The following is an 18,213-nucleotide window of genomic DNA, read 5'->3' on the forward strand; positions in this document are numbered from 1 at the left end:
CATCCCTAGAGTGTGTGGGAGAGGTAAGGATGCTTTTGCACATGCCCATTGATGCTCCCTCTGAGGCTGGACAAGCAGGAAAATTCAGAGGAAATACACTCGACTGAATTAGATAAACCAAGTCATTAAACAGAAGAAGAAAGCCAATAATTAAACAACAACAAAAAGCCTATGGGAGCATCAGTATCCAGAAGTGCTACTATGTGTTCTCTACAACTTCTCATTTTCCACAAAATTTAATGAGATGCAAAGATATAGGCTAGAATAACCTATGCACAATAAAAACAGGCAAAAGCTGACAAAAGAGACTCTGTGAACTTGTAGATCTCATGCAACAAAGAATAGAGAGAAAAATAAAGAGAGCCCGAGAGCAATGTGGTACATGGTTAAATGTGTTAACATATGCATAATCAGTACCCGAAAAAATGAAAGCACAAAAATGGTCAAAGAAATAATGGTTGGGAACTTCCAAAGCTGGGTGAATATTAATTAAAACATCTATAATGTTCAATGAACTTTAAAAAGAATCAAGAAAATAAATCTGCACCCTGGTACAGAAGAAAACACTAACGGCAAAACAAGGAAATCTCAAAAGCAGTAGGAGTCAAAATGATACATCCTGTACAAGAGAATTTCAGTAAGCTCATCTCTTACAAAGAGGATGAGAGGCAGAGAAACTATATTCAGGGCGCTGAAAGAAAAAATTATGCATCCAGTCAACCAATAATCTTATATCCAGTGCAGTTATCTATCTAAAACAAAGGTGAAATAATGACCAACTGAGTTTGTTAAAATAGTCAAGGATGAAATAGTTAAAGAAACTTACTAGATGACAGATTACATCAAACATTTCAAGCAATATACACATACAAACACAAATAGCACCAGCACTCCCTTTCATTATCTGAGCACTCAAACTAATAGGAGGCTAGTTACTAACAGAGTATAGAAAAATATTGAGTAAAATTAACATCTTAGGATTTGATTATTGTTTATAGCACTTGTCTATTTCTGCTGAACAGTGGACTTTCAATTTTTTTCAAAAAGATTTTTAAAAAAGACTTATTTGAAAAATCAGAGTCACTGAGAGGGGAGAGACAAAAGAGATATTCTATCTGCTGGTTTACTCCCCAGATACCTCAATGGTCGGGGCTGTGCCAGGCTGAAACCATGATCCACTTCCAGGTCTCCCACATGGGTGCAGGGGCCCAGGCACTTGGACCATCTTCCACTGTTTTCCCAGGCCATTAACAGGGAGCTGGCTCAGAAATAAAGAAGCCGGTACATGAACCAGCACCCAATGCAGGAGGAGGCTTAACCTGCTATGCCACAATGCTGGCCCTCACTTTCTACTTTTTACTTGTTGAACTCTATCTGGTTATAAGGTAATTTAAAGGTATTATAAGGTAATAAGGTAAATTAAAAATTTTATAGAAAAATTAAAAAAGGAAAGGGGAGGGAGGAAGGAAGAGAGTATTTTATTCTTAGAATTCTATCTATGAACCCATGAAATCTGCTCTTTATAGGAATAAAAATTGTAATTAGGAAATAAGAGGCTACTTCAACCTGATGAAAGGTGTCTCTGGCAAATCTGAAGCTAACATCATAAATGACTGTGAAAGCCTGAAAGTCTTCCCTTAAGATCAGGTTTAAGATAAGGATGTCCACTCCCACTACTTGTACTTAATATATCACTGTGTGTTCCAGCCCTAGCCGTTGAGAAAGTCCACAAATTGAAAACAAAGAATTAAAACACTTTTTATTTGCAAATATCATCTTGTATGCAGGAAATCCTAAGGAATGCACTAAAAAACTTTAGGACTAATGAATAAGTTCATCAGGGTAGAGTATATGAAGTTAATATACAGATAATTGTATTTTCATATAGTTGAAATGAAAAAATCTGAAAATGAAATTAAGAAAACTCAATAGTATGAAAAAGTAAGATATTTGAGAATAAATTTAATATATTAAATATAAAACATACTAAAAATCACAAAACATTGAAGGGATTGAAGAAATTAGTGAAATAATTATCAAAAGGTCCAAAAGTTGAAAAAGATATCCCATTTTATATATTGGAAGATCTAGTATTGTTAAGATGGCAATATTCCTAAAATTGATAAATTTGTTACAATAACTATTACAAGTCCAGCTTTCCTTTTGAAGAAGTTGACAAGCTGACTGTATAATTCATACGGAAATGAAAACTACCTAGACAAACCACTCTTGTAAAAGAATAATACGCTTGGAGATTGACACTTCTGATCTCAAAGGTTAATACAAAGCTAAAGTGGTCATGGCAATGTGATACTGGCTTCAAGATAAACAGGATAGAATTGAGAGTCCAAAAATAAGCTCTTTATGTATTATCAATTGTTTTTCAACAAGCTTCCAAAACAATTCAAAGGTAAAAAAAAAAGTCTTTTCAATAATATTGCTGGGGTAACTGATATCCTTATGCAGAAGAGTTAATCTGTAGATCTTTCTGACACAATAAAAAACATACTGAAGGGACTGGTGTTGTAGCATATAGATTAAGCTGCTGCCGGGGACTCTGGTATCCTATATGGTTGGTGTCCTGGCTGCTCCACTTCCTAGCTGCCTACTAATGGCTTGGGAAAAGCAACAGAAAATGGCCTAAGTTCTTGGGCCCCTGCTACCCACATAAGAAACCTAGAAGAGGCTCCTGGCTTCGGCCTGGCCCAGCCCCCTGCCATTGTGGCTATTTGAGTAGTGACCCAGTGGTTGGAAGATCTCTGCTTCTTTCTTTGTAGCTCTGCCTTTCAAATAAAGAAGTAAATCTTTAAGAACTGTAAGTAAAATGGAAAATGGATCATATTCCTTAGAGCTCTTAGCATGAAGTTCTTAAAAGAAAACCTGCCACATAACCAGAAAATACCCTTCAAATATGTCTACTACTTTTTATTTTCATTGTCAGCACTCTGTTCCAAGTTATAAGTATCTGTCTCCTTAAGGGTCTCTTTTTCCTCTCTACAATTCAGCCTTCTAAACAGCATCCAAAGTAATTGTAATCATTTTAGAAATATGAACCACATAGTGTTACTTCCCTGGTGAAAATCTTCCAAGTTTCTCCCTTTAGAGCGGGAATTAAACTAAACTCTTTGCAGAGATCTGCAATATTCTGCCTGATCTACCCCTGCTTACATTTTGACCTAATCCCATTCATTCTTTATGCCACAGGGGCCACCCGTGCAGTTTTTCTATTCAAGACAGAGGCTTCAACAGGGAATCTCTTGACTTTGGACTTTTGCACCAGCAATGCCCTTTGTTTGTGATATACTTCATTAAAATGGATCTTCCCCTGGCAATCCTTAACTTGTTCCTGAGCTACTATCTCTATAGGGGTGCCTTCTCTTATTACTACATTTAAAGTAGCTTCAGCTTCTGAGACTGTCCTTCATAGCCTCTGCTATTATTGACTCATTTATTGTTTATCTCCCCCTAGTAGGATATAAACTGCTAAAGATAGGAACTTTGCCTCATAGAACATGGTATCATTAGCACGTCTGATAATACAGGCACACTGTAGACAGGCAATAAATATTTGTTGAATGAAAAATGCATGAAGTGTTGGAAATGCATGGTGGAATTTAAGTTTTCATCTTCTTTTCCAATAGGAATAGTGGCTTGAGATTCCTGGTAGATGTGATGGGAATGTGCAAAAACAATGTGATTTTGTGTACTTAACATGTAGAATAAGATGGTAAAAAATATTGCCAGTTTCACTTTGAGATAGAAGCAAAGGGATTTAAGTTATACCACCAGGGGCCGGCGCCATGGCGTAGGTTAATCCTCTGCCTGTGGTGCTGGCATCCCATATGGGTGCCAGTTCTAGTCCCAGTTGCTCCACTTCCAATCTAGCTCCCTGCTATAGCCTGGGGGAGCAATAGAAGATGGCCCAAGTCCATGGGCCCCTGCACCCATGTGGAAGACCAGGAAGAAGTGTCTGGCTCCTGGCTTCGGATAGGCGCAGTTCCGGCCGTTGCAGCCATTTGGAGAGTGAACCAACGGAAGGAAGATCTTTTGCTCTCTCTCCCTCTCACTGTCTGTAACTCTACCTTTCAAAATAAATAAAATCTTAAAAAAAGAAGTTATACCACCAAACAAGAACAAAATATAAAAGTTTCTCCAAGATTATAAAATATACATGAAGCTCTATTTTTAAAATTTCTATTCTAAGAGATGGATTCAAAGTTCTGAATGTATCAAAATTTCTAGTATTTGCCTATTTTTCCCCTCTATTTATTCTCCTTTTTTCTCCTCTTTGATGCTACAGCCAATTTCATTGGCCTGTTATTCCTATTTTTTAAAGCTTTGGCTATATTTGAATGCATGTGAATCTACTGATATTTACTAATCAATATCAAATTCACATTTCATTTTTGGATGCATCATAACATTTTTATAGCCTTCTTAATAATGCTTCTTAGAATTCATATCATTTTTTTCAGATCAAGAGCCTGTTCTACATCTAGAGATACTTAGATCACTTTGCTCTAATGAATTAATGAGGAATGTATTTTAACTTGGTTACAGAATCTTGGAAGTCCAGGCAAAGACTGCTTTTGCCTTTCCCACAAAACATACCCACATCTCTTGTTTAGCAGTAGTGAAATAGACACACAATCTCTGAAAAAGCAAGTCCACAACCTGATTACCTTTGGCAACTATCTCAGGAAGACTACCCTGAGGTTGAAATACGGTTGAGAACTACAAGTAAACCTGGAGCCCTGATCAGTGTCTGAAACCTAGAAACCTCTGGACATTCAGTTGCTCAACCAATAATTTTCATTGATTGTTATAAAAAGAGCTTTGCTTTCCGTACTTGAAATCCAAAGAATCCCAACTAATATGGACCCTAATTGTGTTTAAAAGCATGTATGCAAATGTGTACATAAGGCTGTACAACAAAATATCAAAAATACATGTTTCTTAGAGGTAGTGATTTTTCTCTTCTTTGCACTTTTTTTTTAACTTTTATTTAGCAAATATAAATTTCCAAAGTACAGCTTACAGATAATGGCTCCCCCCCCATAACTTCCCTCCCTCCTGCAACCCTCCCAACTCCCGCTCCCTCTCCCATTCCATTCACAAAGATTCATTTTCAATTATCTTAATATATACTAAACTGATCTTCTGTATATAAAGATCAACAGTTTGCACCCACACAGAAACACAAAGTGAAAAATACTGTTTGAGTACTAGTTATAGCATTAATTCACAATGTACAGCACATTAAGGACAGAGATCCTACATGAGGAGTAAGTGCACAGTGACTCCTGTTGTTGACTTAGCAAATTGACACTCTTGTTTATGGCATCAGTAATCACCCTAGGCTCTTGTCACAAGTTGCCAAGGCTATGGAAGCCTCTTGAGTTCGCTGACTTCGATCTTATTTAGACAAGGTCATAGTCAAAGTGGAGGTTCTCTCCTCCCTTCAGAGAAAGTTACCTATTTCTTTGATGGCCCATTCTTCCCACTGGGATCTCACTCAGATCTTTCATTTAGGTCATTTTTTTTTTTTTTTTTTTTTTTTTTTTTTTTTGTTGCCAGAATGTCTTGACTTTCCATGCCTAAAATACTCTCATGGGCTTTTTTTGTTTGTTTGTTTGTTTGTGTTCGTTTTTTCTAATTTTTTTAACTTTTATTTAATGAATATAAATTTCCAAAGTACAGCTTATGGATTACAATGGCTTCCCCCCCCCCATAACTTCCCTCCCACCCGCAACCCTCCCCTTATCCACTCCCTCCCCCCTTCCATTCACATCAAGATTCATTTTCGATTCTCTTTATATACAGAAGATCAGTTTAGCATATATTAAGTAAAGATTTCAACAGTTTGCACCCACATAGAAACACAAAGTGAAATATACTGTTTGAGTACTAGTTATAGCATTAATTCACAATGTACACCACATTAAGGACAGAGATCCTACATGAGGAGTAAGTGCACAGTGACTCCTGTTGTTGACTTAACAAATTGACACTCTTGTTTATGGCATCAGTAATCACCCTAGGCTCTTGTCATGAGCTGCCAAGGCTATGGAAGCCTTTTGAGTTCACCAACTCTGATCATATTTAGACAAGGTCATAGTCAAAGTGAAAGTTCTCTCCTCCCTTCAGAGAAAGGTACCTCCTTCTTTGAAGACCTGTTCTTTTCACTGGGATCTCACTCGGAGATCTTTCATGTAGGGTTTTTTTTTTTCTCTCTCCAGAGTGTTTTGGCTTTCCATGCCTGTCAGCCAGATCCACGTGCCTTAAGGGCTGATTCTGAGGCTAGAGTGCTGTTTAGGACATCTGCCATTCTATGGGTCGGCTGTGTATTTCGCTTCCCATGTTGGATCGTTCTCTCCCTTTTTGATTCTATCAGCTAGTATTAAGAGCCAAAGGGATCTCATGGGCTTTTTAAGCCAGATCTGAATGCCTTAAGGGCCGATTCTGAGGCCAGAGTACTGTTTAGGACATCTGCCATTTTTTGAGTCTGCTGTGTATCCCACTTCCCATGTTGGATAGTTCTCTCCCTTTTTGATTCTATCAGTTAGTATTAGCAGACACTAGTCTTGTCTATGTGATCCCTTTGACTATTAGACCTATCATTATGATCAATTGTGAACTGAAATTGATCACTTGGACTAGTGAGATGGCATTGGTACATGCAACCTTGATGGGATTGAATTGGAATACCCTGGCACGTTTCTAACTCCACCATTTGGAGCAAGTCAGCTTGAGCATGCACTTATGTAATTTCATACTTTCTATAGTTAATGTTAATGTAATTCAGAAAAACAGAAGTAGAATACTAATAATCATCACCATTTAAGTCCAAAATCAGATTAATTCTGGATGACCACCAACCAAATGAAATGAATCTTCAAATGGAAGGTAATTTATTGCATTTTTTTAAATGTTTCAGGGCCAGAAGTGCAAGATTAAGAATCAACATATTCAAATTAAAAATTTTCAAAAGTCACATTAAAGATGTGTGAGCATTTATATTTGTACCAGTAAAATTTGGTTTTAGTGTTGTTGCCGAGTTAAAGAGATAGTGTGTGGTGTAGTAGGAAAAGACATGGAAGCTCCCACCCTCCATTTCCTGGCTATTTTATCTCACACAATTACTTGACCTTTTCTCAGTCCAGAAACTATGAAGTTGAACTAAATATTATCTACAATCTGTCTGTGAAATTCTATGATCCTTTGAATGACTAAATCTAAAGCTTTATTTAGGGGTTAGAACTGACAGCTACTGCCTGATTTGGGAAATATTAGATTTCAAATCTCATTACAGCATTAAGTGATGAGTAGACATTGTCTACATAAGCAATGGTAGGAAGCTTTATGGCAGTGGTTCTGAGTAAGGGCAGGGATCTCTGAGGTGTGTGTTTGTAACCGTGTTCACTTTTTGCCTCTGTTTAACCCACCCATAGTGTGGAACTCCAGCAGAAACCTGTGAATAAAGATCAATGTCCTGGAGAGGGGCCAGGGGAGCTGGAGGCAGGAGGCATCTATCACTGCCATAGCAACTCCAAGGCCACAGAGAACAGGGCAAATGAGGAAGTGCAAGCCAAGTGGAAACTCCGTGCTGCTTCGGCGATATGCTTTGTTTTCATGATTGCAGAGGTTGTGGGTGAGTACTTCTGAAGATTTTTCTGGTTAAACAAGCCAACAAACAGAACCTCACATCATGGTGTGAGGGTTATTTATGTTTCCTTTTAAAGTAAGATTTAATATTTGTTGTAAGTAACATACTCGTTGTAGAGAAGTTGGAAAAAATAAAATTCTTTACTATCCCACATTCAAGTGATAACTTCCCATAACATTATGGAGTAGTTTGTATAATAGGTTTTCTGTGCATAGCTCAGAGTTTGCCTTATTACTTTTACATAATTGAAAACATTGAATGCTTTTGATAATACAAACATTGTTCAAAATTTTTTCATGCCTGAACAATATTCTATATGCTCCATTATAATTTATATAACCTTTCTCTACTGGTAGAAATTTAGGGAACTTTTCCTGCTTGTGGACAATACTACAATGAAAAATCTTGAACAAAACCCTGCTTTTCTGGTTAATACTTTCAAAGAGATACCTAAAAGAAATAATTGGTTAATACAAATATTTTTATTTCTTGATTCCTATTACCAAACTGCTATCAGGAAGTTTAAAAAATTCATAGCTCTGCTAGCTATATTCTCCCATTAAATATTTAATAGGATTTATTGGGGTGGTGATTAAGATGTCACTTGGGACACCCAATGTCCCATATCAGAGTGCCTGGTTTGAGTCCCAGATCTACTTTCTACCCAGCTTCCTGCTAATGCATACTTTGAAAGGCATCAGGTGATGGATCAAGTATTTGGGTTCCTGCCACACACCTGAGAGACCCCAGCAGAGTTCTGGGCTCCTAGCTTTGACATGGCTTAGCTCTGGCTATTGTGGGCATTTGACATTTTTAATTAAAAACCTTTATTAGTGTATAAATGGATATTCATTTTAATTTATTGCTTTGTTACTTTTAGAATATTTTTGCAGGTTTGTCAGTGATATGTATTGACCACTGTTATGGATTTCTTCCTTGCATCTTAAAGTCTATTGCTCATTTGAATTTTTTTCCTCATCTTTTTAAGAGAATTTTCTAATTCTCTATTGGTCTGTGGGAACTCATAGTTGGGATGTTTAATCTTTGTTGTATCTACTAGGAGTATGTTTCTAGTTTATTCACCTATAACATTTTGTTTTGGCTTTAACTGTACCAAATTTTCATGGAGATTTCTTTTACTCATTTAATATTTTAGTACTTAATAATCCTTCCCCATATGTTAAGATGTATCTTTTTGTTCTTACTCAAATTTTTCATTTAATTTTTTTTAACTTTTATTTAATGAATATAAATTTCCAAAGTACGACTTGTGGATTACAATGGCTTCCCCCCCATACCGTCCTTCCCACCCACAACCCTCCCCTTTCCCACTCCCTCTCCCCTTCCATTCACATCAAGATTCATTTTCGATTATCTTAACATACAGAAGATCAGCTTAGTATACATTAAGTATGGATTTCAACAGTTTGTTCCCACACAGAAACATAAAGTGAAAAATAATAGATGATTTTTTTTAAATGATGATGAAATCAGAGCAGACCTATTGTCATGTTTAATCCCAGTGAGAGTCAAGTTGGGAATTGATAATTTTTTTTTTTTTTTTTTTTTACAGAGGATCAGTTTAGTATGCATTAAGTAAGGATTTCAACAGTTTGCACCCCCATAGAAACACAAAGTGAAATATATTGTTTGAGTACTCGTTATAGCATTAAATCTCAATGTACAGCACATTAAGGATAGAGATCCTACATGAGGAGTAAGTGCACAGTGACTCCTGTTGTTGACTTTACAAATTGACACTCCCGTTTATGGCATCAGTAATCTCCCTATGCTCCAGTCATGAGTTTCCAAGGCTATGGAAGCCCTCTGAGTTCTCCGACTCTTATCTTGTTTAGACAAGGTCATAGTCAAAGTGGAGGTTCTCTCCTCCCTTCAGAGAAAGGTACCTCCTTCTTTGATGACCTGTTCTTTCCACTGGGATCTCACTCGCAGAGATCTTTTGCCAGAGTGTCTTGGCTTTCCATGCCTGAAATACTCTCATGAGCTTTTCAGCCAGCTCCGAGTGAAATTTTTCATTTAATTTTTATGTTGGCTTGAAATATGGCATATTGTATGCTCTAAGGATTGAAAATTTTTTAAAATGGTTAACAATTTTTAGCACCATGTGTAGAATAATTACTTATTTCTCTCATTGATGTTTTTAAGATTTGAAAGAGAGTTACAGAGAGGTAGAGACAGAGAGAGAGGCCTTCCATCCAATGGTTCACTTCCCAGATGGTTGCAATGGCTGGAGCTGTGCCAATCCGAAGCCAGGAGCCAGGAGCTTCTTCTGGGTCTCCCACATAATGCAGGGGCCCAAGGACTTGGGCCATCTTCTACTGCTATCCCAGGCCATAACAGAGAGCTGGATCAGAAGAGGAGTGGCCGGGACTAGAACAGTGCCCATATGGGATGCCGATGCTTCAGGCGAGGGCATTAATCCACTGTGCCACAGCACCAGCCCCTCCCTCATTGATTTTTGATGTTTATTCAATTTTTTAAAAGTATTATTTATTTGAAAAGGTAGAGTCACAGACAGAGAGCGACAGAGAGAAAGGTCTTCCATCCACTAGTTCACTCCCCAAATGGCTACAGTGGCCAGTGCTGGGCCAATCCAAAGCCAGGAGCCAGGCACTTCTTCCAGGTCTCCCATGCAGGTACAGAGACCCAAGAACTTGGGCCATCCTCTGTTTTCCCAGGCCATCAGCTCAGAGTTGGATTGGAAAAAAAGAGCAGCCAGGACAGGAACTGGCATCCATTTGGGCTGCCGGTGCTGCAGGTAGAGGCTTAGCCTACTACACCACAGCAGTGACCCCTGTTTATTATTACTTTTTTTTTTTTTTTTTTTTTTTTTACAAACAAGGTTTCAATTCTAAGATTTTCCAATTCTTTGTCAGTAACATACTTAATATTTGTGTAATATTTGTTGTTTCCTTCTCATGATTATTCATTTACAAGAAAAGTAAAGGTTATTCATTTATATTTGTTGTCCTAATTAAACATGGGAATCATTTTGTTCAATTCTCCCTCAGATATAACCATGATAAAGATTTGTGTTTCAAAATTTATTGAAATTTTAGTAAAATTTTCTGTTTAGGTGTCAGTTTTCTAGGTTTTTGAATCAGAATTATACACGCTAAAATGGAACATGTAGTTTTAGTATGTTCATCTTTATAAAGAAACAAATAATTTAGTAAACATTGCAATCATTTCTTTCTTTTTAAGAACACTGTGGGTACCTCTCTGGCTTTGGAGATATTTTTGAAAATAAGTTTTGGATATTTTTGAGCATTTTCACTATTCATTAATATATTTAAAATGTCTACCTCAGGTGTATTTGACCATTTTCCCAGTGCCATTCATCTTTCTGAAATGTTCAAATGTATTATTTTACTATGGAACATGATGGCCTTACATTGGACTTTAGTCACTTCAGATTTTGATATATTTTGGAAAATTATCAAATAATAAAACATATAACAAAGAACACCATGGTATCAACTACATGGTATACAGGACCATAATCTGCCATCACTGTTAGCATGTTACCTATAATTTTTTTAAAAAATATTTTTGAGAGGCAGAGTTAGAGGAAGAGACAGAAAGTCTTCCATCTGCTGATTTACTCTCCAAATGGACACAATGACTGGAGCTGGACTGATCTGATGCCAGAAGCTAGAAGCTTCTTCTGGGTCTCCCATGCTTGGGTGCAGGGGCCCAAGCATGTAGGCCATATTCTACTACTTTTCCAAGCCATTGCAAAAAGCTGGATCAGAAAAGGACCAGCTGGGACACAAACCAGTGACCATATATGCTAGTGGTGCAGGTGGAATCTTAGCCCACTATGTCACAGCACAGGCCCCCTGTCAATATTTTTGTGGCTTTTTTTCCTATTATCAAAAGATTGTTGAAATAAGACAAAGTGGGAAAAATAGACTGTTAAGCACTTTTTGCATTATAATTTTTAGCAATGAGAATTTGCTAGTTTTTTTAGCTACAGAGTCTATATGGCTTATGACCTTTTATTTAGATTTTCATAGCTTTTGAAGTGTAGAAAAGAACCTAGGACCCAGTTCAAAACAACTCTAGGGTTGGCAAATAACCATCTAGTCTAATTAATACCATACAATTTCTAGAGCCAAGGTTAGCCCTTTGAAGAAACTGACATAATAGCTCAATAGAGTGGCAAAGACTTTAGTTCCAGTATGGAAAATTCCCTTGGGAAATCCACGGCCATCTATTCCAAAGGAGTATTCTTTTTATTATTGAAATTCCCAAGATTATGGATAATATGAATTGCTCGTGTTAAGAGTTTGACCAAATGGGAAACCCAATAAAAGAATTCCTTCAAAATATGATTTGAAAAGCAATGTTCTTGGCACTCTTAACGATGTACTGGCACCACCTCAGGCAAACACATCTCAGGAAGATGTATAAACTGACTTGTTTGCTCCACTGCTTTCCCCTCAATCTGTGTGAATGCTAAGGATGGTTGGTGTCTCTTCAAAGCCAATGTTTGATCAGTCTGAAATGAGGTATTCCCCCATTCACAAAACCCACTTTGACACCCTTGCTTATGCTCTGTAATTCTGCTTTAGGAAACTTAATTTTAAAATTAATCAAAATCGAATTCTTCATCACAATATGATGTTTAGATATGTGGGCTTTGAAATAGCTAAATTGAGCTTACTATTGCACATTGATTCTGTATCCTGTAACTTTACTGAGTTCATTTGCTAGGATTTTTTTAGTGGGCTCTTAAGAGTTCTCACCATATAAGATCATGTTATCTGTACCGTTTGACTTCATTCTGTCCAATCTGGATGCCTTTTCCTTCTTTCTATTGCTGAATTGCTCTGGCTAGGACTTCCAGTACTATCACACAGAAGTGTGAGAATGAGCATCTTGTTTTGTTGCTGATCTCAGAGGAAAAGCTTTCAACGTTTTTACCACTGAGTGTCCTATAGCTGTGGATTCATCATGCATAGCCCTTGCACTACATGAAGGTACACTCCTTCTACACCCAATTTGTTGAGTGTTTGCCACTTTGCTTTTAAAATGCCATTAATTTTTAGGTGGTAGAAAGGGCAGTTATTCATTTGAAGTCAATAAATGAACCTCTTTCCCTTTTTGTTCCTATAATTCATAGTCGGATTTGTAATCTGACTATAGAGCCAGATGTTGTCAATGAAGGAACAAAATGGATACTGAGTGAGAATCATTTGTATTTTGAACTGTATTGATATTGAGCCAATTTTACTAAATCCTGTTCTTATCTACTTCTGTCTTCAGAATTGCTCAGTGTCTCCCTTCTGCCTAGTTCAGTAGTTCACCATCTTTCCCCCCATCATGGTAGACAGCAAGCTTTACTGTGCACTGGGCTAAACTGACATGTGTGCTGTAGCTGGAAGTGACTGGTTCAGAGACTTGTAGCTGGAAAAGCCTGTGCTAGGCCCCGTATGCCTTCCCCAACTGAAATGAGATCAATATATTGGGATCCTTTGGCATCCTGGTCAATAAAAAATTTTGGCAATCAAGACATTCTACAATCTGACTGCCAAAGTAACTATTAATATTTACTCTGCTACTGCCATTCTTGATCTATATTTTAGCCAAATGTATTTAATCATTCTGTGCAAAGCAACCTTTGTGTTAGAGTCCCTGTAGCATTTGCTTGTACCTTTTTGTTTGAACACAGAAGCCTCCTTTTTTTCCCCACACTTTTCAAAATCCTGGGCCTCTAATCAAGACCCCAGTTCACAGTTCACCTCCTCCCCAATGCTCTTAACTATGTCAGAGCAATAAGTTATTCTCAGATCACTTTTGGGAATGTGGGAGATCCTCCTGCAGGATATGGGATCTGACCAAAGCTTTGAAGAATGGATGGGAGTTAAGGGTGGCCAAACGGAAGATAATAAGGGTCTTCCACATAGAAGGGCCTGGATGAGTAGCTTTGAAGGATTGCCAGTGGGTAAGTCTGGAACAGGACAGGTCATTTGTACACTTAAAGTGAATCAAATTCAGCTGCCACTATATATAGCTGGATGATGTTTCTTGTTCAAACTTTCTCATACAATTTGCTCTGGTTGGAATTTTGGTCCTCTTGGCCTTAATACCTCAAGCTCAAAGGCAGGCTTGCAAGTTGGACCAGTAGGAGTGTCTGACTTTTGTAGGGAGGCTGAAAAAAATTTAAAAAGTTATTTTCTGTGTGATAATTTAAAGATTCTTTTATTAATTTGAAAGGCAAAATTACAGAGAGGCAGAGGCAGAGAGAATCTTTCATCCACTCGTTCACTTTCCAAATGGCAGCAATGGCTGGAGCTGCACCAATCAGGAGCCAGATGCTTCCTCTGGGTTTCTCATGTGGGTACAGAGGCCCAAGGACGTGGGCCATAGCAGAGAGCTGGTTCAGAAGTGGAACAACTGGGACTCAAACTAGCGCCCATGTGGGATGTTGGCACCGCAGGCAGCAGCTTTACCCACTACACCACAGCAGTAGCCCCAAGAACTCTCCTTTACAAATACCAAGCTGAAATGATTTGGCCTGGCTTCTAGAGTCTCACCTTTCTTGCTGGTGGAGAGGGAGGATAGAGAACTGACCACTTGGTACAGTGAAGATTGGAGAAGAACTAAGGAAGGGCATTAAATTTCTTGTGTCCATTCTTAATGGTCTTTTGAACTTGTTGAATTGAGACTGATGGCTCATGAAAGCTACTAACTCTTGGAAGGCCATAAGGGAATTACATTGCAGACGTACACATGTGTATCTGAAAAGAAACATACAGACGCTGAGAACTCAGAAACAAGCCCAAGTCTGGGTATTACTGAATGAAAATGAGAATGGCGAGGGAGAGGTATCTGAAGCTGGACCAGTCAGTAGTGTTAAACACAGATGTGGGAAACACTATCACTAGACAGGAACACAGAGCTGGGTACAGGCTAGGGAAGATGGTAAATGTCTCAGTGAGGAAATTACTTCTTCCTAAGAGAAAGATATAGCTGAGTGATGTGATAGTCCCAACTGTTATTGATAAGAGTACCTACTTTTAAATAATTTTTATTTGAAAGGCAATGAGAGTAGAAGAGCAAGAGATGACTTCCACCTGCTGGTTCAATTCTCCAAATGCATGCAATGGCCAGGGCTGGGCCAGGCTGCAACCAGGAACAAGGAACTCAGTCTGGTTCTCCTACATGGGTGGCAGGGATCCAAGTACTTGGATCCAGCCATTGTCACTCCCCCTCTTCGTGGAGGAACGACACAGGACCCTGCGTTGTTCTTTCGTCTGCTTGACACTCCCCGGGTTTGCTGCTGGTTCTTCCCAGGTTGGCTACCGTCCCTTCCACCTCCGTGGAAGGGCAGTTCCCCCTGCCACTTTCCCCACTTCCGCGGGGGAGCGGCACACCGCCGGCTGGCTCTCTCGGGGGCTGTACAGGTGTTCCTTCAGATAGATGTTCCTGGTGCATGGTGTCTCTCTCCTCCTTTATAGTCCTCTTCCACCAATCCCAACTCTGCTACCCACACGCCGAGTACGCCGCTCTCCTCCAATCAGGAGCAGGTCCTGCTGTTTATTGGTTGAACTGGAGGCAGCTGTGTAGAAGCTGTTTCCTCCTCTCCCAGCGCCATATTGTGGGAGAGCAGATGCATAGAATAAGTCTTAATTCCAGTAACAGTCTAGTCCGAGTTGCTCCCCACAAGCCATCACCTGCTGCTTTCCAGGTTGCACATTAGCAAGAAGCTGAAATCAGGAGCTGAACCTGGACTTGAACCTAAGCACCCTGATATAGGATAAAGGCATCCCAAGTGGTGTCTATACTGCTTCATCAAAATCTGCCAATGTTTATTTATTTGAAAGAGACAGAGGGAGCTCTCACCAGACGATTTACTCCCCAGATGCCTGCAACAGCCAAGGCTAGGCCTGGCTGAAGTTGGGAGTTCAGAACTCAATCAAGGTCTCACATGTACATGGCAAGGATCCAACTACTTGAGCTACTATTGCTGCCTTCTAGGGTCTGAATCAACATGAAGCTTGAGCCATAACCAGAGTTAGGAATTGAATCCTAGAACCCCAAAGTGGGACAAAGGAATTTTAACTGTTGGGCTAAAGGCCCACTCCTCTGTGTCCAACTGACTCGGATCATTTATATTTTTTATGGTTCTCAGTAACAGAAATTTAAAAAATATCAAAATATGGCTATGAAAGCTGTAGTATATTTTAAATATTTGTTAAGTAAAAACTTAATGAATTTGATACAACATATTACATAGCGATGCTATTTATAAGATAATTCAGGAATTTTAAAAGATGTGAATTAATAGCATATAATGGTATAACCTAGTAATAGGACACAAGGCTGTTGTCAGTTGAACATTTACTTTTTCTATTTGAAAGGCAGAGTGACAGAGTTGGTGTGCACAGGGGTTAGGGGTTGGGAGCAGGGCTGGACCAGGCCAAAGCCAGGAGCCTAGAATTTCATTCTGGTCTTCTACTTGGATGGCAAGGGTCAGGATGCTTGGGCCATTTTGCAGTGCCTTCCCAGTTACATTAGCCAGGAGCTGAGTCAGAAGTGGAGCTGCAAGAACTTGAGTCAGTCTGATATGGTATGCTGGCATCACAGGAGGCGCTTAACCTGCTGCACCAAGATGCCACCCTGGACATTTCCTTCTTTCAGTCCTATCAGTATGTCTGTCTGCAGGAGAAGTATTTTAGAGACTTAAGATCATCTATCTAAGTATGAAGCATGTATGAATACGAGACCCAGGCCCACCTAATGGCTGCCCCACTGTCACCACTCCATAGGCCCTAAGTAGGGTCTGTTTCCAGGACTAAGTGCTTTCTGTGCCTCTCCTCTCGTTACATGCACTGGTCTACATACCAAGTATTCCAGAAATACAGCAGCTACTGTCTTAGTTCACGAGTTTCAGAATTCCCTTTGGCTATTTCTGCTACATCTCCATCTCCAGCTTCTCCCTCCAATTCATCCTCTGTATTGCTGACAAAGATCTCTCTTAAATACAGCCTGAACAAGTCATGGCCTTGACTCTAAATCATGGCCAGGTTCCCTTTTCCCATAGGTTAACATTCAAATTTCCTGGCTTGATATTTAATATCTCATTCAAGGGTTCCCAACCCACCTTCCCAATCTCATTTCCCATTATTTTTCCAATACTCTATACCCTCTGCTTTTCCAGGTTTCATGTTTTTATCTGTTTCTGTCTGTTCTTATCTCTTCCTGAAAAACCCTCATATTTTCTTGCTAATTTGTATCCCTCTCTTCTGTGAAAAGTTCTTCACTGCTCCCAATGAGAGTGACTCTCTGATCCCCTAATCTATTAAAATGTTGCAGTATAGTGAGTGTTTACTGAAGAGAGACTGTGGTTTGTTTATCTTTGTATATCCTATCCCTGGTACCATGCACAGTAAGGGCTCAACAAATACTGATGGGATGATTGAATTAGTTGTCAATAATACTCCATGCTTTCAGAGCCAAATGCAAGTTCAGTCACAAACTGCCTCTTGCAAACAATTTACTCTATAGGATTTGACAGTGATTTCCCAGTGTTTATGATGGCTCTTATAAGTAGCTCTGATGATTGAAAAAATGATTCTCAGTTCCCAGGCCTCCATATTAATATGCTTCTTCCAAAGCAAGCCCTTTAACTTTCTCTGTTGATCCTGACTTGGAAAGCCTATTGAGGAAATCCTACAAGACTTCATTTGTTTGACTCGGTCTACATTTTCAGCCCAGACACAGAATCACCATCATTTACTGCTGAGATTGCCTCATGCTGCTTATCTGCGTGTGGTCATTCTTCAGGCAAGAAAAAAATGCGTTATAACACAGCTTTGGTATCAGAACCAACTTTGGCAGATAGGGCAACATTAGGAGATAATTGGAAGGACAGCTGATTTGTTAGCAAAATGTTGCTTTTCAGCTAATGAATCATTCCGATTTTTGCAGTGACAATTCAGTAACAAGCTTGAAGACTACTTCGCTTCAGACCATTAAACTTTGACAAACTAGTTATTAACTACAGCTAGAGCCAACAGTCTGTGGGGATTATTGCAATTATGAGCCATCTATGTAATTTTTTTTAAATCATTAGGCGAGACAAGGTGAGTCTGATGATGGAGGGGCTGATGACTGGCGGGCTTTTGCTTTGCAGTACACAAGGCAATAAACAGCTGCAAGGAGGACCAATCAGTCAGCAAAAGCTCTTTGCTGGGAAAATGTAAGAGCAAAAAAGGTTATTTCTCTCAACCAACTACATCTGTTCGTGGAAGAAAGGACAAAATTGTCCTTTAACTTCATGTGGCGTGGACATGTTTGCGAAGGAGAATTAGATGGGTATAGAGGAAGTACATTAGATGGAAGAAAAAGCAGGACAGGACATACATGGCTTGGGTTGTATTCTAATACTTTATTGGATTGTTGTTGCATTCAGGACACTCATTGAAAAGTTGCCTTCTCTTTCTCCTTTATTTATGAGGATCTCAAACTGAGATGGATAATATAAATTAGGGCATCAGGATGTGGTAAATATGATG

General features: G+C 38.9%; 1 protein-coding gene across 1 annotated transcript in view; it reads left to right on the forward strand.

Moving 5' to 3' along the window:
- Window positions 1-18,213, forward strand: part of SLC30A8 (solute carrier family 30 member 8) — a 46,478-nt gene that overhangs the window by 8,001 nt on the left and 20,264 nt on the right. Inside the window, exon 2 of the mRNA XM_008255843.5 lies at window positions 7,452-7,651. Within this exon, the coding sequence (XP_008254065.3) occupies window positions 7,452-7,651 (200 nt within the window). The remainder of the gene's footprint in view (window positions 1-7,451; window positions 7,652-18,213) is intronic.

Source organism: Oryctolagus cuniculus, chromosome 6 (assembly GCF_051225735.1).
Source record: "Oryctolagus cuniculus isolate XC-2025 breed Fujian yellow rabbit chromosome 6, ASM5122573v1, whole genome shotgun sequence".
NCBI classification, from domain to species: domain Eukaryota; kingdom Metazoa; phylum Chordata; class Mammalia; order Lagomorpha; family Leporidae; genus Oryctolagus; species Oryctolagus cuniculus.